Source organism: Pseudorca crassidens, chromosome 4 (assembly GCF_039906515.1).
Source record: "Pseudorca crassidens isolate mPseCra1 chromosome 4, mPseCra1.hap1, whole genome shotgun sequence".
NCBI lineage: Eukaryota > Metazoa > Chordata > Mammalia > Artiodactyla > Delphinidae > Pseudorca > Pseudorca crassidens.
Genome location: NC_090299.1, coordinates 20,063,460 through 20,083,876, shown reverse-complemented (window position 1 = coordinate 20,083,876; position 20,417 = coordinate 20,063,460). Strand labels below are relative to the sequence as shown.

Below are 20,417 nucleotides of genomic sequence, written 5' to 3'. Positions count from 1 at the left end.
TCCTGGAGAATGCTGCATGTGCACTTGAGAAGAATGTATATTTTGCTACTTTTGGATGGAATGCTCTATAAATATCAATTAAGTCTATCTGATCTAATGTGTCATTTAAAGCCTGTGTTTCCTTATTGATTTGCTCTCTGGCTGATCTGTCCATTGGTGGAAGTGGGCTGTTAAAGTCTCCCACTGTTATTGTGTTACTGTCCATTTTACCTTTTATGACTGTTAGTATTTGCCTTATTTAGTCAGGTGCTCCTATGTTGGGTGCATATATATTTACAATTGTTATATCTTCTCCTTGGATTGATCCCTTGATTATTCTGTAGTGTCCTTCTTTGTCTCATAACAGTCTTTATTTATTTATTTTATTTTTTGTGTGTGTGGTACACGGGCCTCACACTGCTGTGGCCTCTCCCGTTGTGGAGCACAGGCTCCGGAGATGCAGGCTCAGCGGCCATGGCTCACGGGCCCAGCTGCTCCATGGCATGTGGGATCTTCCTGGACCGGGGCACGAACCCGTGTCCCCTGCATTGGCAGGCGGACTCTCAACCACTGTGCCACCAGGGAAGCCCCAACAGTCTTTATTTTAAAATCTATTTTGTCTGATATGAGTATTGCTACTGCAATTTTTGTTTGATTTCCATTTGCATGGATTACCTTTTTTCATCCTCTTACTTTCCATCTGTATGTGTCCCTTGATCTGAAGTGAGTCTCTTGTAAATAGCATATATATGGGTCGTGTTTTGGTATCCATTCATCCAGTCTATGTCTTTTGGTTGGATCATTTAATCCATTTACATTTAAGGTAATTATCAATATGTATGATCCTATTGCCATTTTCTTAATTGTTTTAGATTTGTTTTTGTAGGTCTTTTTTCTTCCTTTCCTCTTTTGTTCTCTTGTGATTTGATTACTAACTTTATGTTGTGTTTGGATTCCGTTTTCTTTTTTGTGTGTGTACCTGTTGTAGATTTTCAGTCTGTTAACATGAGGATTTGATATAGCAGTCTATATATAAACAAGATTATTTTATGTTGCTGGTCTTTTAATTTCAAATGCATTCTCAATATCCTGCATTTTTGCTCTCCTCTTCTCACAGTTGCTAGTTTTGATATCATATTTGTGTTCAGATGTTTTCCTACCTTTACTTTATATTTGTCTTTCTGGTAAGCTTTTCCATTCATAATTTTGTTTCTAGTAATGGTCTTTTCTTTTCTGCTTAGAGAAGTTCATTTAGCATTTGTTGCAAATCTGGTCTGGTGGTGCTGAATTCTCTTAGTTTTTGCCTGACTGTAAAGCTTTTTATTTCTCCATCAAATCTGAATGAGAGCCTTGCTGGGTAGAGTATTCTTAGTTTAAGGTTCTTCTCTTTCATCACATTAAATTTATCATGCCTGCAGGTAAGTTTATCTTGCCTTCTGGCCTGCAGAGTTTCTGCTGAGAAATCAGCTGGTAACCTTATGGGAGTTCCATTGTATGTTATTTGTTGCTTTTCCCTTGTTGTTTTTAATATTTTTTCTTTGTTTTTCATTTTTATCATTTTGATTACTATGTGTCTTGGCATGTTCCTCCTTGGGTTTATCCTGCCTGGGACTCTCTGCACTTCCTGGACTTGGGTGACAGTTTCCTTTCCATCTTAGGGAATTTTTCAGCTACTATCTCTTCAAATATTTTCTCTTGTCCTTTCTCTCTCTCTTCTCCTCTGGGACCCCTATAATGTGAATTTGGTGCATTTAATATTGTCCCAGAGGTCTCTTAAATTGTCTTCATGTCTTTTCATTCTGTTTTCTTTATTCTGTTCTGTGGCAGTGATTTCCACTATTCTGTCTTCCATCTCACTTATCCATTCTTCTGCCTCAGTTACTCTGCTATTGATTCCTTCTAGTGTATTTTTTATTTCCATTATTGTATTTTTCATTTCTGTTTTTTTTTTTTTTCTCTGTAGTTCTTCTAGGTCTTAAACATTTCTTGTATCTCCACAATCTGTGCCTCTATTCTTTTACTGAGATCTTGGATCATCTTCACCATCATTACTCTGAATTATTTTTCCAGTAGATTGCCTATCTCCACTTCACTTAGTTCTTCTGGACTTTTATCTTGTTTCCTCATCTGGGACCTATTCCTATGCCATCTCATTTTGTCTATCTTTCTGTGATTGTGTTTTCCATTCTGCAGGCTATGGGGTTGTAGTTCTTGCTTCTGCTTTCTGCCCTCTGGTGGATAAAACTGTCTATGAGGTTTGTGCAGGCTTACTGTTGGGAAGGTCTTGCTCTTGCCCACTGGTGGGTGGAGCTGAGTCTTGTCACTCTGGTGGGCAGGGCCGTGTCAGGGGGTGTATTTATTGGGCAGCTGTGGGCTCAGGAAGATTTTAAGCAGCTTGTCTGCTTTGGGTTGGGGCTGTGTTCCCGCCCTTTTGGTTGTTTGGCCTGAGGCATCCCAGCACTGGAGCTTACAGGCTGTTCTGTGAGGCTAGTTCTTGGGGGGCGGCGGGCCTCCATGGTGTTCACTCCAATGAGTACTTGCCAGCACTCCTACTGCATGTGTCTTTTTCCCTGCAGTGAGCCACAGCCACCCCCCACCTCTGCAGGAGACCCTCCAGTACTAGTAGGTATGTCTGGCCCAGTCTCTTATGAAGTCAGTGCTTTTTCCCTGGGTCCTTGTGTGCACTAGACCATGATTGTGCCCTCCAAGAGTGGAGTATCTGTTTTCCTCAGTCCTGTGGAATTCCTGCAATCAAACCCCACTGGCCTTCAAAACCAGATTCTCTGGGGGCACCTCCTTCCATTGCCAAACCCCAAGGCTAGGAAGCCTGACATGGGGCTCAGGACTTTCACACCTGTGGGAGTACTTCTGTGGTACAGTTATTTTCCAGTTTGTGGGTTGCCCACCTGGTGGGTATGGGATTTGATTTTATCATGATTGGGCCCCTTCTACTGTCTCATTGTGACTTCTTCTTTTTCTTTGGGTGTAGGGTCCCTTTTTTGGCAGTTTCCAGTGTTTTTGTTTTGTTTTGTTTTATCAATGGTTGTTCAGCAGTTAGTTGTGATTTTGGTGTTTTTGTAAGAAGGGGTAAGCTCACATCCTTCTACTCTGCCATCTTATAATTTTGTTTATTTGGATCCTTTGTCTTTTTGTTTGTTTGTTTAGTCTAGTTAAAGTTTTGTCAATTATATCTATCTTTTCAAAGAACAGACTCTTAAGTTTGTAAATTCTATTTCATTTTCTGTTCTCAAGGTTATTTATTTCTGCTCTCATCTTTATTATTTCTTTCCTTGTGCTAATTTTGTGCATAATTTGTTCTTATTTTCTACTTACTTGAGGTATACATTTAGGCTGTTCATTTGAGAACCTTCCATTTTCTTGTATATACACTTATAGCTATAAACTTCTCTTAGAACTCCTTTTGTATCATCCCATAAGTTTTGGTATGTTGTGTTTCTGTTTTCCTTTTGCTTAAGATACTTGATTTCTCCCTTAATTTATTTCTTTATCCATTAGTGTTCAGGAGACTGTTTTCTAATTTCCTTGTATTTGTAATTTTTATAGTTTTCCTCCTATTCTTTCTTTCCATATATTGTGGGGTTTTTTTAAATTGATGTAGTTGATTTATGATATTTTGTCAGTTTCAGGTATATAGCATAGTGATTCAGACAATTTCTTCTGATTGCATTCCATTATAGTTTATTACAAAATAATAAACATAATTCCCAGTGATGTACAGTAAATAGTTGTTGTTTATAATTTTATGTGTAATAGTTTGTATCTGTTAATCCTACACTCCCAATTTGTCCCTCTCTCTCTCACCTTTGGTAACCATACTTTTTTTTTCTATGTCTGTGAGTCTGTTTCTGTTTTGTACATAAATTCATTTGTATTATTTTTTAGATTCCACATTTAAGTGATATCATATACTATTGTTCTTTTTCTGGCAGACTTACTTCACTAAATATATCCTCTAGCTCCATCCATGTTGCTGCAAATATCAATATTTCATTCGTTTTATGGCTGAGTAATATTCAATGGTGTATATATACCACATGTTCTTACATCAGTCATCAACTGATGGACACTTGTGTTGTTTCCATGTCTTGACTATTTTAAATAGTGCTGCTATGAACATTGGTGTGCATGTATCTTTTCCAATTAAGATATTTTTTACAGATATATACTGAGATATGTTACTACTGGATCATATGGTAGTCTGTTTTTTTTTTGAACTCTCTATAATGTTTTCCATAGTGGCTATACAAATTTACATTTCCACCAACAGTATAGGAGGATGCCCTTTTATTAACAGCCTCTCCAGCATTTATTATTTACAGACTTTTTCATGACAGCCATTTTCACCAGTGTGAGGTAATACCTCATTGTGGTTTTGATTTACATTTCTCTAATAATTAGTGACGTCAAGCATCTTTCATGTGCCTGTTGGCCATCTGTGTGTCTTTGAAAAATGTTTATTTAGGTCTTCTGCCCATTTTTTTTGATTGGGTTATTTTTTTTTTCAATACTGAGTTGCATGAACTGTTTGTATATTAACTCTTTGTTGGTCATATCATTGCAAATATTTTCTTCCATTCCATAGGTTTTCTTTTCATTTTGTTAATGGCTTCTTTTGCTGTGCAAAAGATTTTAAGTTGGTTTAGGTCCCATTTGTTTATTTTTGCTTTTATTTATTTTGCCTTGAGAGACTGGCCTAGGAAAATATTGCTACGATTCGTGTCAGAGAATGTTTTGCCTATGCTCTCTTCTAGGAGTTTTATGATGTTATTCTTTACACTAATGTCTTTAAACCATTTTGATTTTATTTGTGTATATTGTATGAGGGAGTGTTCTAATTTCATTGATTTACATGTAACTGCCCAGCTTTTCCAATACCACTTATTGAAGAGACTGTCTTTTCTCCATTGTATATCCTTGCTTCCTTTGTCATAGACTATTTGACCATAGGTGCATGGTTTATTTCTTGGCTCTCCATTCTCTTCCATTGATCTATATGTCTGTTTTTGCACCAGTTCCACACTGTTTTGATTACTGTAGTTTTGTAGTATAGTCTGAAGTCTAAAAGGATTATTATTCCAGTTTTGTTCTTTTGACTCAGGATTGCTTTGGCATTTTTGGGTCTTTTGTTGTTCCATATAAATTTTAGGATTATTTTTTCTAGTACTGTGAGGACTGTCATTGGTATTTTGATAGGAATTGCATTACATCTGTAGATTGTTTGGCAGTACAGGCATTTTAGCAATATTAACTCTCCCAGTTCAAGAGCTTGGGATATCTTTCTATTTCTTGGAATCATATTCAATTTCCTTTAGCAGTGTTTGTCTTTCATCTCCTTCGTTAAGTTTATTCCTAGATATTTCATTTTTTGACACAATTTTAAATGTTTTTTTTTTTTAATTTTCTCTTTCTGGTTATTTCATTATAAGTGTAAAGAAATGCAACAGATGTTTGTATACTAATCTTGTATCCTGTTACCTTGCTGAATTGATTTATTAGTCCTAATAGTTTTGTGTAGAGCCTTTAGGGTCTTATTTAGAGTATCATGTCATCTTCAAATAGTGACAGTTTTACCTCTTCCTTCCAATTTGTATACCTTTTATTTCTTTTTCTTTTCTGACTGCTGTGGCTAGGATTTCCAATACTGTATTGAATAAAACTGCTGAGAGTTGTTATCCTTGTCCTTTTGCTGAATTTAGCAGGAAGGCTTTCAGCTTTTCACCAATGAGTATGATGTTAGCTATGGGTTTGTCATAAATGGTCTTCATTATGTTGAGATACGTTCCCTCTATACTCACTTTGGTGAAAGTTTTTTATCATAAATGGATTTTAAATTTTGTCAAATGTTTTTTCTGCACCTGTTGAGATAATCATTTGGTTATTGTCTCTCCTTTTGTTAATGTGGTGTATCACATTGTTTGCTTTGCATACACTGAACCATTCTAGTGACACAGGAATGAGTCCAAAGTGATAATTATGTATGATACATTTTATGTATTGTTGGATTCAGTTTGCTAGAATTTTGTTGGGGATTTTGGCATCTATATTCAACAAAAATATGTCTTGTAATTTCTTTTTTGTAGTATCTGACTGATTTTGGTATTAGGGTGATTAAAATGAATTTGGGCATGTTCCCTCCCCTTCAATTTTTTGGAATAGTTTGGGAAGGATAGATATGTTGTTCTTTGTATACTTGATAGAATTACCCAGTAGACATTGTGTCCTGGAATTTTGTTTGCAGGGAGTATTTTTATTACAGATAATATTTCACTTCTAGTGAACAGACTGTTCAAACTATCTGTTTCTTTCTGACTCCGTTTTGGCAGGGAACCTCTAGCAACTCATCCATTTCTTCTAGGTTGTCCAATTTCTTGGCATATAACTGTTCATAGTATTCTATTATAATTCTTTTGTATTTCTGTGGTATCAGTTGCTATTTCCCCTCTTTCATTTCTTATTTTGTTTATTTAGGTCCTCTCTCTTTTCTTCTTGGTGGTCTAGTGAAAGGTTTGTTAATTTTGTTTATCTTTTCAAAACATCAGCTCTTGGTTTTATTCATCTTTTGACCTTGATTATTTATTTCCTCTCAGATCTTTATTATTTCCTCTCAGATCTTTATTATTTCCTTTCTTCTGCTGATTTTGGTTTTTGTTTTTTCTTTTTCTAATTCTTTTAGATGGTAGGTTAGGTTATTTATTTGAGATTTTTCTTGTTTCTTGAGTAAGGTCTGTAGTACTATGAACTTCCCTCTTAGGACTGCTTTTGCAGCATCCCATCGATTTTGTAAAGTTGTGTTTTCATTTTCATTTGTCTCATGGTATTTTCTGATTTCTTCTTTGATTTCATCATTGAGCCATTGGTTTTTTAGTAGCATCTTGTTTAGTCTCCATGTAATTTTTTCCCCCCATTTTTCTTTCTGTGGCTGTTTTATAGCTTTATACCATTCTGGTCAGAAAATATCCTTGAAATAATTTCTGTACTCTTGAATTTGTGAGGCTTGCTTTTTGACCTAGTTTGTGGTCTATCCTAGAGAACATTCCATATTTGCTTGAAAGTATGTACATTCTGATTTTAGGGGGATGTGGTGTCCTGCAGATATCAACTAAGTCCAACTGGTCTATTGTGTCATTTAAGACCACTGTTGCCTTATTGATTTTCTGTCTGGATGATCTGTCCATTGATGTCACTGTGGTGTTAAGGTCTCCTACTATTATTGTAGTATTGTCAATTTCTCATTTCATGTCTGTTAGTATTTGTTTTATATATTTAGGCACTCCTATATGGAGTGCATATACGTTAATGTGTGTAATATCCTCTTCTTATATTTATTGCTTTATCATTATATAATGCTCTTTTTGGTCTTTCTTTATAGTTATGTGTTTTAAAGTTCATTTTATCTGATATGAGTATTGCTACCCCTGTTTCCTTGTCATTTCTATTTCCATGAAATACCTCTATCCATTCCCTCACTTTCACTCTGTGTGTCTTTTGCCCTTAGGTATAGGCAGCATATTGTAGGTTCTTGTTTCCAATTCAATTTGCCACTCTCTGTCTTGATTGAAGTATTTAGTCCATTGACATTTAAAAAATTATTGATAGACATGTACCTATTGCCATTTTATTCCTTATTTTTTAGTTGTTTTGTAGTTCCTCTTTCTTCATTTCTTCTTTTTGATTTTCCTTTTGTGGTTTGATGATTTTCTTTTGTAATAATTGAGTTCATTTTTGGTTTCTGTTAACCTAAGGTGTATTTTTGATTTGTGGACCATGGAGTTCAAATATGTGAACCCATTACTGTATCTGCTTGCTTTAGACTGGTAGTGATATGTTTAAACACATTCTAAAAGATTTACATTTTCTTTCTCCCCTCCCCCCATTTATGATTTTGATGTCATATTTTACATCTTCATTCTTATCCTTTTGCTGTTTTTTATAATTGCTTTTACATTTTTGTATTGTTTTTAAATCTATGCACTTTTTAATTTAAGTAATCTTCAATCCTTTTATATATTTGCCTTTCCTATTGTGATTTCCCCTTTCTTATAGCTTCTTGCTTCTTTACTATTTGGAGAAGACCCTTCAATATTTCTTTTAGGGTAGGTTTAGTATTGCTGAACTCTTTTAGTTTCTGCTTATATGAAAAATTTTTTACCTCTCCTTCTATTCTAAAGGATAGTCTTGCTGTGTAGAGTATCTTAGGTTGCAGGTTTTTATGTTTCAGCACTTTGAATAGATCATGCAACTCTCTTCTGGCCTGCAAAGTTTCTGCAGAGAAGTTATCTGATAGCTTTATGGGGGTTCCCTTTTAACTGATTCTGTTTTTCTCTTTCTGCCTTTAATATTCTCTCCTTATCTTTCACTTTTGCCACTTGAATTATTATATATCTGTGTGGGTCTGTTTGCATTCATTTTGTCTGAGACCCTCTGTGCTTCCTGTACCTTGATAAATGTTTCCTTCTTTAGGTTTGGGAAGCTTTTAGCCATAATTTCTTCAAATACATTTTGATCCCCTTCTCTTTCTCTTCTCCTTCTGTATCCTCTATTATATATAGGTTGGCATGTTTTATATTTTTCTATAGATCTCGTATGTTGTGTTCATTTTTTTTTTCATTTGTCTTTCTGTCTGATGTCTGATTGGGGAATTTCCACTAATCTATATTCCAAATCCCTTATTCTTTCTTTGTCATTTAGTTGGCTATTCATTGCTTCTAGATTTGTTTTTATCTTGGCAATCAAATTGTCATTTTTTGATTGGTTCATCTGTATTGTTTCTAGTTCCTTGTTACAGTGATCTGCATTTCTATTAATAATCTTTAATTCAGTTAGCATTTGTATTGCCACTTCTTTGAACTCACAGTCTAGTAAACTGTTGAACTCTGTTTAATATTTGTTTTAATATATTTCTCTTGTTTTGTTTTTTTTTTTTTTTAAACTGGGAATGGTTCTTCTGCATTTGTGTTTGGTTTTTTTTAACATAACTTTCTCTGTCTCTGTGAATTTAGGAGAAACAGTTATCTATCCTGGTTTTGAAGGGCGCTTTATGTGGAAGCATCCCTGTGTATACTGTGTGTGTCCAATGTTTTTGGTGCAAGGGCTGGTTTTGGTAGGGATGCCAGCCACGTCTTTCCTCAGGATGTGCTGGTCATTATCCCCTTGATGTGCTCTGGTTTGTTTTGGAGTATCTAGAGCTGTGCAAGTTGCCATGTGGGCCTTCTGCTTACTGCCTTTTGTTACCCTGTCAGGTGTGGGGTCTGCTCCCCAGTTGTTGGAGTAGAAACCCTGAAGATTTGGTTTGATTTGGTTCCATTGCCCTTGAATGCATGCTCTGGCTTAAAGGAGATGATTGCTGAAGGAAGTGAGGCTTGTGCAGTAACAGAGGATATATTCACTAACCGTGTAGTCATCTATAGTTCTGCTCAGTGGCAGACCAAGGTCATGTTCTTTTCTCTGTTGTGTTCATCCCAGATATAGTGCAAGTCTTTGCCCTTGAGTAGGCTGGAGCTCTGAGTTGGGGAGTTGTGCTTGCAGGAATTGAGGTGGCTGCACTGCCATCTAATATCTATGCTGCCTCTGTGGCAGACTTCTCTCAGGACTTGTCTACTGCACTGTGGAGTGGGCAGAGCTAAGGTGCTCTCACTGGAAGACAAACCACTGCATAACTTTGAGCATGCTGACAGTGGTTGCCACAACCCAACCTGGACCACACCCTAGGCCCTCCAGGCTCTCTCTTTGTAGCCAGATTGAGCATTCTCCCAGGCGCTGTCTGCCTGAGATTCAGCACTTAATCCTATCATGCTCTTGTTGTGCCACTCCTTGCACATGCTGACAATGGCCACATTCATCCCACCTGGATCACACCCCAGGCACCCCAGTCTGTCTCTGCACAGCTAGACCAAGTCTTTGCCCATATCTTGTACCAGGCTGTGATGTGGAGTGAGTGGGGCTGGGATGTTCATGCCTTCGGATTGGGGAGTGTGACAAGGCAGAGCCACCAGTGTAAGGCTCTTTCCCACCTGACTGTTGGCAAACCAACATGAGTGCACTCCTTGCAAGTAAAGCCTAGGCTTCTCCATCCCTTCTGTCTGTCTGAACAAATTTCCCAACAGAAAGGGGGCTTGTGTCTTCCATGCAGGACACCGGGTCTGGGATGCCTAGATTTTTGCTTGACTTGCTCTCTCTTCCCAAGGCAGAGATCCGCCTGTGTAGACCTTCTCTTCCTTATAGATCCCCCCTAGGGACTCAGGTCCTGACCTGATGCGTTTTTGGGTTTTTTTGTTGTTGTTGTTCTATCCAGTTATGTGGAGATTGTTCTTTCAGCTTTGGTTGTACAGGAGTTCTTCTGCCAGTTTCCACTTCTGCTTAATTTCCTATGAGAATTGTTCCACATGTAGATGTATTTTCAATGTGTTTGTGGGGGGAGGTGAGCTCTGTGTCATCCTACTCCACCATCTTGATCCCCCTCCTCCTCCTGTTATTGATTTCTAGTTTCATGCTATTGTGGTCAGAGTAGATACGTGGTATGAGTTCAATCTTCTTGAATTTGCCAAGGCTTTTCTGTGGCCTAATATATGGTCTATTCTAGAAAATGTTCCATGTATGCTTGAAAAGAATGAGTGTTCTGCTGTTGTTGGATAGACTGTTCTGTATATGTCTATTAGGTTCATTTGTCAATCGTGTTCAAATCTGTTGTTTCCTAACTGATTCTCTGTCTGGATAGTTTATCTATTGTTGAGAATCGGGTATTAAAATCCCCAACTATTATTGTATTGCTGTTTTTTTTCTCATTTTAGTTTTGTTTGCATTTGGTTTATATTTTTATTTAGGTGCTCTGTTTTTGGGTGCATAAATATTTGTGATATTTTTGTTTTACCCCTTTATTATTATATAATGACCTCATCTCTTTTTACCATTTTTAGTTTAAAGTCTATTTTGTCTGATATGGTTACAGCTACCCTTGCTTTTTTAGGGTTACCATTTGCTTGTAATATCTTTTTCTATTCCTTCACTTTCAATCTATGTGTCTTTAAAGCTAAATTGGGTATTTGTAGACTGAATATCACTGGACCATGTTTTTTTCTTTTTATCCATTCAGCTATTCTATGTCTTTTCATTGGAGAATTTAATCCATTTATGTTCAAAGTAATTTTTTTTTTTGGTATTGCTCAAATGTTCCCAAGTGGCCTTTATTTCACAAAATTATTTTCATTTAAATTATTTCCTATACCACTTTTACTATATGATGCTATTCAAATGAAAATCAATTGGCGAATTTACAAATTATGCACTTTTAAGTCATCTACTTTGAGGCTGTACGCATCAGACAGCATCAGTGCCCAAGCCTGAGTCAGTGAATTCCTAATGCCCTTTTTCCATTAACCTGGACTTGGACTTTCACATTTGGTCAGGTATCCATTACACCAAAGCAGCCTCTGAACCATATGTTACCTGGCCCAGGTGGAAGCTTAGATTTTCTATGTTCTTGTGTGGTTTCCTCAGCCTGTTACTAAATCAATTAGCCAGTCTCTGAAGACCATGGCCTAGATGAGATGAAGTCTACTACTACTACTACATGAAGGATGATGGAACAACAACACAAAAAAAATCAAAAAATTTTAGGAAATAAGGTGAAAGTGAGAAAAACCTCTGCATGAGGCCTGTATTAATTTTCTATTGCTGCTTTAAATTACTACAGACATAGTGGCTTAAAACGTCACAATTTTACCACCTTACAGCTCTACTGGTCTGAAGTCCAGTGGGCTTACCTTCAAAATGAAGGTGTCAGCTGGGCTGTATTCCTTCTGGAGGCTCTAGGGGAGAATCAGTTTTCTTGCCTTTTCCAGCTTCTAGAGGCCACCTGCATTCCTTGGCTGGTGGTCCCTTCATCTTCAAACTAGTGACAGCTTGTTGAGTGTTTCTTGCAAGCCTCTTGACTCTTCTGTCCCCTCTTCTACTTCTAATCCTGGATTATCTGGGTAGGCCCAGTCTAATCATATTAAGGTCAGCCAATTAGCAAACTTAATTCCATCTGCTACCTTAAACTCCCTTTTGTTTTGTATCACAACAGATTAACAGGTTCCAATGATTAGGACTTGGACAGGGGGTGGGGGGTCGGGGCATGGGGGCATTATTCCAACCACAAACCTGAACAGTTCTAAGTTTGCAGAGCTGAACACACAATTTTTAAGGGGAGAACTGTGTCTATCTGGCAAATACTTTTTTCTTTTTTCTTTTTCTTTTTTTTTTTTGCGTGGGCCTCTCACTGCTGTGGCCTCTCCCGTCGCAGAGCACAGGCTCTGGACGCGCAGGCCCAGCGGCCATGGCTCACAGGCCCAACCGCTCCACAGCACGTGGGATCCTCCCGGACCGGGGCACGAACCCGTGTCCCCTGCATCGGCAGGCGGACTCCCTGCGCCACCAGGGAAGCCCCTGGCAAATACTTTTGATGGGCCAGTCTAGTTACAGAAAGGTGGCCTCAGGGAGGGGCCTAGTGGGCTAAGGCAAAACAGCAGGAATCACCCCAAGGAATAAAAAAGTGGTTAAGAATCATGAGGTGATGGATAAAGGCAGTTATAAGGAGGGAAGGACCTTGCCATAGGAGGGGGTCAGTCAGTGAGCAACCCCCAAGGGAGAAACAGCCAACAAGTTCGAGAACAGTGTTGTTACATATTCAGCTAAGACCTTGGCTGTGCTTAAATACCAGACCTCCCACCCATCTCTCCCAGATTCTGAGTAAAAATCCAAAAACCGCCTTGTTCCAGTGGAGACAGGCTGTGTGCTACACGGAGTCAACTAATGAGGAAAAACATGGGAAACCACACCACAAAAACTTGCAGACAGCTTGAGGAGGGCCCAGGACATGGGGAAAAAGGGGGATAGGTGACTCAAGACAATGTTGTTTAATTTACGAAAGGACGGAGGCCCAGCTAACTGCAGGGCAGGAGCTGTCACTAGAGCAACAGTGGTCTGCACCTATGAGAGCAGCCAAGACAAGGCTAATAAGTTCAATCTGAGGACACTTGGCATCTTGCCGTCTGGGCTGCCCAGCCTTCTCTGCTTACACCCTGCTTCAGGAACAGACTTTAATAAACCTTCCCAAGCCAAGTGGAACTCATTCATTCACACTGAGCTGGAAAGTCAAATCCTATCACACAGAGACTGAAGATACCGAACAGCAAGAGGGGAAAGGCCTGACCACCACACCCTAATGAGAGCTACCACTGTGGGGATAGGTCAGGGGCAATCGCTCAGCCACTCTCCGGAAGCACCCGGTAGATGGCTGAGCACAATCCTTCCTGACAGCCGAGCAGGCCCAAACTGTAGTGTGATCTCTCAGCAAAATAAAAATGAGTAGAGAAGCAGTGGTTTGTCCCTTTTACACTGGGCAAGTTCCTGTAGTGTGGATCAAGACTGGGAAAGATTTATTCCCCTGTTGGAAGGGGATGTGCCCTGAAGCTAACTCAAATGCAGAATCTTACCGTGTAGGCCTCTTCCGTTACGCATCTCAAGGTTGAATCCGTGAAAGGCCAAGTTCACCTTCTGAGGGAAGTGGCCCACCTGAATCACTGCTAACACAGACTCGTAGGACTCTAGACCTGGCCGATGCTTGTTGGTCAGGGCCCAGGCAGGCCTGCCTCACCTCTGCCCCATGGGACAGTAGTGGACCTGTGTTCATCTCACCAGCATCCAAACCTCAGTATTCCTTCCTGACTGGCCTGAGAGTCTCCCTCCACATGCCAGGGGCTCGCTCAAGAATGGGTATGTGACCCACTCTTGGGCAATGAGTTATGACAAAGGGCTTCTGGAAGTTTCCTTGAACCACAAGAAGGTTTTTCTTCTTCCTCTGTAATGGTCTAGTGTCTTGATATGCTGCCTGGAATTGCTACAGCCATCTTTCCACCAGCCTGATGAAGCCAACACTGAGGATGATGGAGCAGAGAGGAAACACTCGTTTCCTTCATGGGAAGCTGAATCAACCCCCTATGACAGGACAGCACTCCCTGCCACGTGAGAGAACTGAATTTCCTGGCTGTCCAGGCCTGCCTGAGACAGGATGTCTGTAGCAGGAGTTCAAGCCAAGTGGTGTGAAAAAGACCCAATCACAACTGATATTTTGGGAAGTAAAATGCTAGGTGAGTGCGGAGAAGGTGGTCACATGTCACTCGGGTGGCTATACCTGGAGCTTTGTGAGGCTGGCTGTAGCATCAAGGCTTGGAAACACTGTTCCCAGGCTGATGAGGCAACGCCCTGTCATCCCCACGTCTGTGCCTCCCGGCATTCGACCTCCTCCAGGGAAGTCGCCTGGGATTCTCCTCCTCATGTTTGAAAAGAACCCAATAAACACGTCCCTGGGAATTAATGTGCCTTCGGTTCACGTGGAGGACTAACCACCTGCTCTCTAAAGTGCCTGTTCAGAATGCAGTTAAAGCAGAAAGCTGAAATGCAAGCTTGCCACTGGGGATGGAAGGACGGCAGACGCAAAAGGCAAGATGGGTTTAGAAGCACATTTCCCAGAAGCAGAGGAAGCTCAGCCACATCTGCTTGGTGGCAATCCAGAGGCCTCTTTGCCTATGGCTACTCCAAGAAGGGGGAGGGAAAATGAGCTTGCTTCTCCCTGTTTACATTAATCCTGCTTCCTGTTTGAGTTTTAGGCATGTAAAAAGCTTCTGTTTCCTCAGTTGAGACATTTTAATCCTCAATGAGTATTCTGGGTGAAATTCCCTAGAGGGGACATTCAGTGTGGTGAACAGTGACATCGGTCTTGGGGCACAAAAGTGCATTTGGCACTTACTGGTTGGGTGACCCCAGGCAATGTTATTACTTCATTCCTGAACTTCAGTTTCCTCATCTATAAGATGGGGATAATAATAGCACCTGTTTCAAAATCATGAAGATTAAATACATTAATGCAAGGGAGACATATGTGCCTGGCACACAGTAAGCACTAGACGAGTGTGAGCTACTGCTATTGATACTCACTGTCTTCAACAGGGATGGAAGCTTCACACAGAAAACAGTAGGTTTCAGCCACTCACATGTTCTCCTGGTTCCTGAAACGAGCTGCCCTCACCCCAGTTTTTCCAAGCACATCAACATAGTTGTCCTTTATCTCTGCAGGAGTTCAATTCGAGACAACTGTCCTATGGCTTTCATCTGCATAACAGAACTGCTTTGGGGGACAAGACAGGAGAGTTTAACCTTCAAACCTGATTGACTTGGATGCATTCCTGTCAATATAAAAGATTTTTGTCCAGAGCCATGGAGAAGCCGAGGCCGGCCCTCCGGTTGTACTTCCAGCTCATGGCCCGGTCGTAGTCTTGCTGCAGATTCTGCTGCAGGGTGTCGGCCACCTTCTTGCTGAGGGCCATGTTGGGCCTGCCGACCATGTTAGGGGGGGTGACTGAATGAAGGGGACAGATTTTTAAAGCCACGCATGAGTTTGAGAAATTTCAGTTTCTGTTCCTCATTTTCAAAGCCAGCAGTATCCCATTGGCCAAACTGAGTTCCCATCTGCTTCCTGGTGTCAGAAGCTTCCATCCTGCCCGACTCACGATCGATCTCTTCTTGCAAGGCCTTTCGCCTCACCTGGTCTATGTGCGCCTCGTCCATGTTGCCCTTCTTTTCCAACACTACCTCCAAGTCCGTGTCTGGCTGCTCCTCCCAAGGTTCTCCTGCTACTCTGCTCTCCTGCCTCTTCTTCTTCCTCTTCAGGGCGGGCTCCTCAGTGTCTGCCTGTTCTGCCTTTTTCTTGGACTTCATTTTCTTCTTCACAGGGGCCTTGGGCTCATCTCCTATTGGGATGTATTCTGGAGCTTCAACTTTGACTGACTTCTTTTTACTTCCTTTCCTACGGCTGCTCTCCACAGACCTGGAGAGCTCAGGGTGCCCCAGGGGAGTATCTCCCTCCTGGTGGGTTTTCTCTTTCTTCCTCATCTTCATGTTGTGTTCCCTGGGGCTCCCCTGCTTCCGTTTCTGTCCCGAGGCTGCCTGCTCAGGGACGCCACCTTTCCCAACTGAGCAAGTGTACAAAGCATCCCTGGCCTCACAGAACCAAGGGTCCCTGGCTGAGAAGGCTGTAGCTCCCTGTGCCTTCTTCTCCTTCTTGTGTTTTTTGAGCTTCTTGCCAGCTCTGGTCACCCCCTCGCCCTGCCTGGGGTCTGGGGAGGTCTTCACCCTTGAGCCAGGGGACACGGACTTTCTCTTCTTCTTCTTTTCCCTACCGAGGGACTCAGATGGACCAAGTGCCTGCTTCCTGGGGCTGGGCGATGGCTCAATCCGTCTGGCACGTAACATGGTCTCAGGTTCTAGGGGCTCCTCGCAGACGGTGCTGTGACCCTTCTTTTTCTTCATTAGAGGCATTTTGGGTGCCTGCTCTTGGACCATATTCTTCGAGGGTGATGTGGCTCTTGTGGGACAAACCTCCGCAAAATAACTGTCACTGTTTAAAATCGAGTGTTGAGTCTCTGGTTCTTTAACTACCTTCTTTTTCTTCTTCTTCTTTTTCTCTGGGAGCCCAAGGCCCAGGTCTCCCTTGTGAGTCTTAGTGATCATTCCCGAAGGCCAAACTTCCCCGCCTCCACGTGAGAGCCCGTTCCACCGTCCAAAGTAATTATTGATAGGTAAGGGTGTACTATTGTCATTTGTTGTTTTGTTTTTGGGTTTTTTGGTAGATTCATTGTTTCTTCTTATCCTGCTGGTTTCTTTTGTGATTAGATGACTTTCATTGTCTGTATTTTGACTTTTTATTCTTTTTGTATAATTACTACATGATTTTTCCCCCCTTGGGTTATAATGAGGCTTATGTAAAATATCTTAAGATGATAATACCCTATTTTAAACTGATAACAACTTAACTTTGAGAGCATTCCTAAACTTTACAATTCTCCTTTCCTCCACATTTTACGTTATTGATGTTGCAGTTCACATATATATTATATTGCATATCCAATAACGGATTACTGTAGTTATGGCTATTTTCAATATTTTTTAACTTTTAAACTAGAGTTATAAGTGAATTATGCAATATCATTACCACATTAGACAATCTGACTTTGACTATATAGTCACCATTACCAGTAAATTTTACACTACCTTCATATGTTTTTACGATGTTAATTAATATCCTTTTACTTCCATTCAAAGAACTCCCTTTAGGATTTCTTTCAAGGCTGTTCCAGTGGTGATGAACTCCTTCAGCTTTCATTTGTTTGGGTAAGCTTTATTTTTTCTTTATTTCTGAAGGACAGCTTGGCTGGGCATAGTGTTCTTAGTTGATAATTTTTAGTATTTTGAATATATTATCACATACCTTTATTATAGTTTAATTTTTTTAATCATTTTTTTTTCTTCTCATCCTCTGTCCCTTGCTATTGTTTTGGGCATATCTATTCTTCCTTGGATACCCTGTAATTCATTGTCCATTCCTGAGATGTCTTTGTTTTTTCCTTCAGTTTTTGTCCTGAGTTTGTTTAGCATCCATTCATATTTTCCTCTTGTTTTTCCAGTTCTGTTTTCAGACTTCGAACTTTTGATTTATGCTGTTTTCTCATATCAGCGATTACTTGTTCAATGACGTTAAATTCATTTTGGAAAGTCGTGTTAGTGTTTATGTGCCTCATATTTTTCATCTTTTAGGTTTTAATGCACCAAAGTATCTTGATAATCATTTTCTGCTTTATAATTATTGGAATTTCTATTAGATGTTGAGTGTCTTTTGTCTTCTATTCATGTTTATTTGTGTTACATTTTCCTGGAATAGCAATAGCAAAAGGGGAGTTTGGATGACTAACTCAGTTCCTTACTTCATGAGTGCTATCTAATGTTGCTACAGGGAGTGAAGTTTTTTAAATAAACAGTTTAAAGTTTTTTTTTATTGCTGTCGTTGCTATCCTGTATTTTTCTTAGTTTCAATTCTTTGTTGGTTTAGTAGGATATTTTATTTTTACTCACCTTCTTTTTTTCCCTTCACCATCAACAATTCAGGGCTACCTCCTTCTTCCAGGGAAGGAGTGGTACCCTTCTGTAATGGTTATCTATGGATGCATAATAAATCACCCCAAAACTTAATGGCTAAAAATAATATTTGCTTATGATTTTGTGAGTTAGCAGAGAAGAGCTCAGCTGGGACAGCTTGTCTATGCCTCACATGGTATCCACTGGGCTCACTTATGCCAATGCAATTTGGGATTGAAGATCCAAGATGGCTTTGGTAACTTCTGCTAGGATGACTGGAGGACTGGGGTCTTTCTCCTTGTGGCGCTTTATCCTCCTTATGGAACTTTATCTTCCTAGTGGCACTTTATCCTCCTTGTGGCACTTTATCCTCCAGGAATTATCTCCTCTCCAGACCTTTCAACTTCATGTCCTTTTGTGTTCATGTAATTTCCAGTGGGGTAGCTTGACTTCTTCACATGGTGGCTCAGAGTTCCAACAGGTCACAAGTGCAAGGTGCAAGGACTCTTAAGGCCTAGCTTCAGAAGTTACATAATCTCACTTCTTCCACAATCTATATCTCACAGAAAGTCACAATAGGAACCCAGATTCAAAACTCCATCTCTTAGTGGGAAAAATGCAAAGTCACATTGCAAAAAAAAAAAAAAAAAAAAAGGCACAAGGGATGAAAGAGTTGTTATGGCCACCTCTGGAAATGTTTCTTAAGTGCTGGGAATTACTTCTCAAGACTGCTGCCTCTAGTTCCATATACTTCCTGAACTCCTTCCTTTTGAGTCCTTAGTAGTTCTTTTTCAGATTTACCAGGGCTTAGATATATTTCCAGTATTTTCTGACTTGAAGTGAACCTTCTACCTCTGGAGCTGAACCCTAATTGACACTATAGGTGTGCCACTACCACCATGACCCAATTCCACCTGTATTCACCTCTCTTCTTTGTATTCCCTACTAACTTCACTCTGTTCTGAGTTCCAGAACCAACTATGCTGCTCTTGGATGATTATTTCCTCTTTAAAAATAAAGTTCGTAGAATTTTTCCCAGTTATGCTGCAAATGACCTAATTGTGGGGCTATAGGCCAACTTCAGACAGAGAGACAGGGAGAGGGAGAGGGAGAGAGAGAGAGAGAGAGAGAGAGAGAGATTCAGATTTAAGCAGCTACCATTATCCTATCTAATCTTACAGTGAGACTCTCATAATTTCATAATTACAAATCTGAGATTGAAGTGTTGCCATTCTGTGTCTTTGAGAACACGTCACATATTGATATCTAAGTGCTACCTTAAACATTCTTATATATTCAAAATATATTTAAGAACTAGGAAAAACTATATGCAGAATTCTCAGAACATCTTTGATTTAGATGTCCCCTAAGGAAAAAATTTTAATAAGAGAAAATTAAAATAAAAACAAGAGATGGAAATATTTCCACTGAATGTTGTCTAGATTTTTGCTCAATGTATTAATATATTATTGCATTCCACTGAGCAGCACAAAATGCTTTCTAAGTCTTGGTCAGTCACTCGCCTGATAATGCCAAGGAAAAGAAATCTGCCAGATTCCTGAGAAAGGCTATTATTTGCCAGGATTGCTTATCTTAAAAAAAAACAGTCTTAAAAGCATTTTAGTATTAAAGTAAACATTTTAAAACTTCACTTATGCTTTTTCCAAGACTAAATTGAGAAACATATAATACTTAGTATCTATCCTTAAACACTATATAAATTTTAAAGTTTCAAATCCTTTTTACTCATAAAACTTTGTTAGCAACCTAAATCCAAGATTTTAAGAATTTTCCCAACTGAATTAATTTTTCTTATTCCAAAAATGAAAATACAGTGCACACAGAAATTAGGTGGTGCTAAGTCAGTGGAGAAAGAATTTTTTTCCTTATTAAAGTCCTCCAGGTAGCAATTGAACATCTACTTAGTGGATTAAAGATAACCTTCTCTCTTTTCCTTGTCTAGGTATAGGTTTGGAGAATGTGTGGCCTTGGGAATAAAGGGAATTTGGCTAGCCTGTCTGGAATGTAGGGTATTACCTAGTTAGGTGATGAAACATCCTTAATTGTTGACAATGATTTATTGTGTTTCATTAGGATTAAAAATCTCTCATTACTCAAAAAGCGGTTTGTGAGTCAACAGCATTGACATCATCTGGGAGCTTGTTAGGAATATAGAATCTCAAGTCCTACAGAATCAGAATCTTCATTTTTAACAAGATCCACTGTTTATTCCTATGCACAATAGAATTTGAGAGTCATTGGCATAATCTGTTTTTGAAAGAGTTGACCCTATAGTTAAAACCATAAGAAAGGTATCTGTAAAAGCATGATTGCATTTAATCATAACTTATAAAAGTTTCCTATTTTTTCAAAATAATAAAGTCCACAAATTGAGTACCGTTTAAAGAAAAGACACTGTTGACAATATGCAAAGATCAGGAAGACAGCCTTTGCCTCTAAAGAACATTACA

The 20,417-nt window shown here is 39.5% G+C and overlaps 1 protein-coding gene and 1 long non-coding RNA gene across 3 annotated transcripts in view; one reads left to right on the top strand and one right to left on the bottom strand.

Moving 5' to 3' along the window:
- The window catches only part of LOC137223443 (uncharacterized), a 174,355-nt gene that overhangs the window by 32,239 nt on the left and 121,699 nt on the right, over positions 1-20,417 (top strand). The gene's annotated exons all lie outside the window — the stretch shown is intronic.
- On the bottom strand, positions 15,342-16,588 carry LOC137223087 (lysine-rich nucleolar protein 1-like). The gene has a single exon (XM_067734667.1). It carries the CDS (start codon positions 16,543-16,545, stop codon positions 15,382-15,384), a length of 1,164 nt encoding a protein of 387 aa, XP_067590768.1. The 5' UTR covers positions 16,546-16,588; the 3' UTR covers positions 15,342-15,381.